A 5,521-nucleotide genomic window follows, 5' to 3' on the forward strand; every position below is an offset into this window, starting at 1 on the left:
GGCGCCACGAATAATAAGAAATGAAATTGGCAATGGTTCACTCCTCACCACCTCGACCATTATCCAGGTGTCCTACCATGGTAGGAAATAAACTGGAGGTGTTCGGTAACCCTTGTGTGCTGGTCAATATTGGACCGTTCGGTAACCCTTGTGTGCTAGTCAATATTGGCCCGTTCGGTAACCCTTGTGTGCTGGTCAATATTGGCCCGTTCGGTAACCCTTGTGTGCTGGTCAATATTGGCCCGTTCGGTAACCATTGTGTGCTGGTCAATATTGGCCCGTTCGGTAACCCTTGTGTGCTGGTCAATATTGGCCCGATGGGGCTGCCGGGGTTGAGGAACTAAACAGATATTTGCCTATAAAACACATGCGTGACGTGAAAAAAAAAATTCATCTGTACTATGTGTTTGACCCATTGGCAGATAAATACACACCAAATTAACATTATGTAAAGATAAAAACAATGAAAAGATAAAAACGGAAATCAACTCCGACTAAAGGTAAGATTTACATTGTAGAATTAAATCTACCTTGCCATCGAACCATATTATTTTGAAATATTTTTTGCACAGTGATTTCAGAGTGTAGTAGTCGGAAGTGACACAAGGATTTTCGGAAACCAATTCCGCTATTGACACTGCTGCTGATAAACAGTACAGCAAATTAAGAATCAGAGACAATAATTTGTCGGCGTGTTGACATTTATAATTTGAACCGTACTATTCTATATAAGAAATTGATATACTGATATTACCATGTTTATTTTATTACTTATGGTGATGGTTCTTTTGGTTCCATCAAGTACTGAAGTCATTTTTATGAAGGAGCCGGTAGACAGTGAAGTTTTGGCCGGAAAAACTACTGAACGTTTCGATTGTATTTTAAAAGCATCGTCACTTTCGGGCTTAAGTGTTAATTGGATTCATATTGATCAGAATGAAAGAGAACGAGAGTATCCATTTGATGAAATAACGAAAACCAAGGAAACTTACACAATTGTTGGTAAAACGTCTGAAGGCGATTTTTCACTAATAATTTCGAACGCAACTGAAACCGACGCTGGGGTCTTTCAATGTAAGGTACGTCAGGAAGATGGTGTTGTTTTCTATTCGACTAAGGGAACTCTTACTGTTCTGTTTCCTCCAGCTGACGGATACCCACAATGCAGTTCTTCGAAATTACAGAATGGTAAAACAGAACTAAATTGTATTGTAGATTCAAAAGCATCAAAAGTGAATATGAACTGGACTAAACGAGGAGATTCAAAATCATTAGGGCAAGATGCACAAGTCAGAGAACTCTCGACAACTATAACACTTAACGATAACGACAACGGAGTTGTATTCCGATGTAGTATAAGTGGTGAATCCGTAGATAGTGACATGTTCTGTAATATCACTCCAATGAGTCTACCACCTAGTGTGTTGTTTCGAACAGGACTGACAGAAACCAGTGCTGCTATAGGTGGTAGTGTTACCTTAAAGTGTGATAGTATTGGAAAACCGTACATATCAAAATTACGTTGGTTTTACGGTGATCGTCCGATTGTAAGAACATCCGGGCGATTTAGATTATCGATGGATGATACAATGCTAGAAATTTCTGAAATTACCGAAAATGACCACGACAAACCTGTCACATGTGAGGCAAGTATTCCATCTGGATTAGCTACAAACATTACTCGATTTCTAAATATTTTCAAAGTCGTCACTTTTAAACCACAGACAATGTCACCAGCGTCAAATCATCAGTTGAGCAGTCAAAACAGTTTACTAATCCTAGTAATGTCAGGATTATCAGCGATTTTTATTTTATTGATAATTATTGTTTGTATGTGCTACGAAAAAATTAACAGGTTAAAACAAGTAAAGACAGCGTATCCAATAAGCAATGGGCTTATTTTAAGGATGCATACTGATTCACCGAGGGATTCCATAATAAATAGTCACAGAAACTCGTTTGCTAACGATTTCCCTATGGTGGACGAAGTTACTAAAGCCAGTACATTACCAGCCCAGCCCATCGGATTCCAGACGATGGTTTGTTACCAAGCAGGACCTGATTCCCCGGCTATATGTTATCCTATATCATCTCATGTATCAACCCCGGTATCGGAAAAATCTTCACATGTTACTAATCCATATTTCAAAAATGCATCTAAGCATAAGAAATCGGCTTCATTTTCTAATGGAAAACGGCGTGATTCGAAATGCAAACCTAATGAAAAAACCTCTGATGTTCAGTTTACTTCAATGCATTCTCTAAGCAATGTTTATGATAGTATACCGGTGGCAAAGAAACCGCTTGAACGTACTGGTTCACTGTAGTAGTCCTAGATCTAGGCCTACTATATCTGTCATGTAGTAATAACGTATAATCTTGTTTTAAAATATAATTGTACAAGCTATACAAAAAAAATAAATAGGCCTACAAAAATATACTATAAAGAAAATGTGTTTGTATTTGATTCACATTTTTTTGTTATTAATGACACAATGCTTTTAGGGTACAACAATCACCGTTTTGTTTTTAAGATGTCTGAATTTGATAGTAGTAAAATAGACAAAAGTATTGTAAATAGATATAAAAAGGTTTTAAACACAATTTTACAGTTATAAATATTGTTGTAAATTGTTATATATGTAAAAGAATATATTTGTAATAAATGTTTAATTAAATATTTTTTCTTAAATAAATATCAACATTTAAAGTAGTAGGTTGACTGTATATTTCATATTGTGTTATCTCAAAACGTTTATACACATGAGTCTAAATAATCTTAAATATAGAATAATTGCACAACATGCTCAATATTCCACATGGTAAAAATAACACACATAATGTCTGGTTTGAACCACTTGAATTTGAATGTCACGAGCAAAATGACTTTACTCATCTTTAGGCCAACGGTGGACTTACATAAATTCATGGGCTAACACACTAAATTCTGTACCAGTTGGCATGATATACAAACGTGAACACGGAGTACATGGCTTTTTGAGACTGTTCTCTCATCTTGATCTTCGTATTTTGAAACATAGAATTTCTCCTTCTGTTTGTATTTTGTTCAAATAAGGATACCTGTCCTGACCTTGTGCATCGAAACAGAAGACCATACTTGCGAAATTAAACAAATCACTACCGGCACCTTGATGGTAAAGTTCGAAACAATCTTGATTGTTTATTTATACAATTCTGTACTTTCTATTGTGGACAATTGTCAACATAAAACAGAGCACTTTTAATTTTACTTTAAGACAAGCATGCTGTTTGAAATTGTCGACGAAAGCATCACTGTGTTATGACAACTGTATGACGTATAGAAAAAGATACATTTTGCATTATTATAATTTAAAGTATATTATTCATCCAAAGGCTGATATGAGTACAATTTTGCAGATATAATCACTTTAAAATGTATAATAATATGTAATAAATGTACATTATAGAGTAAAAAAAACCAAATTGCATCAAAAAAACATAAACAAGACACAAAAGGTATGTATAATTAGCATAAATAAAAAAAATATCTTTCAACACGGTAAGGTATAGTAAGATGCTATTACTTTTAGGCTACAGTCCGTAACAACTATTTTTTAAACTTTACTCGTATTATATTTGAAATAAATTGGAAGTTCTGATTCTATTCCTCATTACTGTCTTGTTCATTTGCCATGTGACTGCTAAACATTATGGACAATGGTAAGAAGTCATTTTAGTATAGCTTAGAGTAGTTCTAATTAACGATCGCCCGAAATAACGTTTTGTTGGAATTGTCAGAGAAACATTTCTATTCTATTGCTCATTAGATTGGGTTAGATCAGGGAGATGTAAAATAATTATTTTACATCTCCCTGGTTAGATATCCCTGGTTAGATGACATAAAAACATAGGCAACTGTCTACACTATCTAACTTTATGTGATAACAAATTTAATATGCCCATATTATGGACATGATTTTGTCATATCACTACCATATTTGGGCATATCTCTACCATGCATCACACTTTTTTTTCAAACTAGTTTGAGTGTGTTTAGACAGAGCTTAAGGCCTCTAAACTAAACTGTTTTGTTGCCATCGTCACCCGAAGGACTAAGCTATAAAATAAAGCACTATTTGGTAAAAATAATATACAAAATAAACGGGGTTCTATGGAATACTTATTCATGCAAAATACTAAAAAAAAATAACTCTAAAGCACTTAATGAGTAACATAATATTTTTTTCAAAACGATGCAGACGGATGGTGATTTGTTATTATTTTTTCTTTTGTGGCCTTAAGCAGCACTTAAAGCATAAATATCAATGGAGAAACTTATTTCCTAATCAGAACATGAGCAAAAGCAATTCAATGTTTCAATTCAATCATCTTTGTTACATTGATGATTGAATACTTTATAGATAGTATCCATAGGTGTAACACATTATGTACATTTAAATAATTATAAAGAGTTTGTGATAACACTTTGGTGACGATACTGCTTAATTTTTAAAATCGGACAATTCACAGAAGTGATGCAATCCTGTTGTGAAATGATTTTCCCTATTGTGGTCAGTTGGTGACAAACATATTTTTTTTTTACATTTATGAAACACCGGAGTCTTCTAAAAAAACATGTTTTTAGTTTGCGTATTAATTCTTGTATTGCACGACAAATAGCTGTTAACATGCTACTATTTTCTTTGTTTTAATTAAAACATTTCATAATAAAGGTAGCGTTATATTGTAATACCGGTATTTGTTAATTTTTTTATTTTTAGTCTTTCGTAGAAACAACACACCTTTATTAATTCCTCTTTTTTTCCCATTATTATTAAGGTAGCGTTATATTGCAATACCGGTATTTGTTAATTTTTTATTTTTAGTATTTCGTGGAAACAACACACCTTTATTATTTCCTCTTTTTTCATTATTTTAGGTAGAGATAATCTCATATAAATTGACACCATTAATAAAAATGAATGTGTTAAAATGTATATGTCTAATACCTAATTTATTGAAATTGTATTCCAATTATATACACATGGTTTTAAAAAATGCTTTAAAATATATGTTTTATACAGAAAAAAAAACAAAAATAATTTTGGATAATCAACGATAAAAAAAAAGAAATAATATTAGGCCTAATTGAAAATACAATAGATAAAAATGAAGTAAAGAAAGATCATTCAATTAAGTCAATCAATTAAAAAGTTTTTCCTTTACACGAGGCCATTGACTCTACAGCTCACTATGTCGGTCGGTTGGTCGGTCGGTCGGTTGGTCGGTCGGTCGGTTGGTCGGTCGGTCGGTCGGTCAGTCTGTCGGTCGGTTGGTTGGTCAGTCGGTAAATACTAACTCAAATTTTCACACGTGACTGCAGCCATGTATATGGCCTGTTTGTTATTATCTGACTTTAGGAAGAAAGAGGATAGTATAATATACACAGAGAAAAAACACGTGGATTAAAAAAGATTGCTTGTGCTTGGAGCCGGGTTATTTGTATAACACATTACATCGAGTAATGTAAAATAGCTAT

General features: G+C 33.4%; 1 protein-coding gene across 1 annotated transcript; it reads left to right on the plus strand.

The window, feature by feature from the left end:
- The first annotated feature begins 687 nt into the window (after positions 1-687).
- Positions 688-2,795, plus strand: LOC140062402 (uncharacterized). Its single transcript, XM_072108608.1, has one exon. It carries the CDS (start codon positions 756-758, stop codon positions 2,325-2,327), a length of 1,572 nt encoding a protein of 523 aa, XP_071964709.1. The 5' UTR covers positions 688-755; the 3' UTR covers positions 2,328-2,795.
- Positions 2,796-5,521: the final 2,726 nt, after the last annotated feature.

This window comes from Antedon mediterranea, chromosome 11 (genome assembly GCF_964355755.1).
Source record: "Antedon mediterranea chromosome 11, ecAntMedi1.1, whole genome shotgun sequence".
Classification (NCBI taxonomy): domain Eukaryota; kingdom Metazoa; phylum Echinodermata; class Crinoidea; order Comatulida; family Antedonidae; genus Antedon; species Antedon mediterranea.

Excerpts from the sequence above, each read along its gene's own strand:
- LOC140062402 (XM_072108608.1), top strand. The coding sequence starts at position 756 with ATGTTTATTTTATTACTTATGGTGATGGTTCTTTTGGTTCCATCAAGT.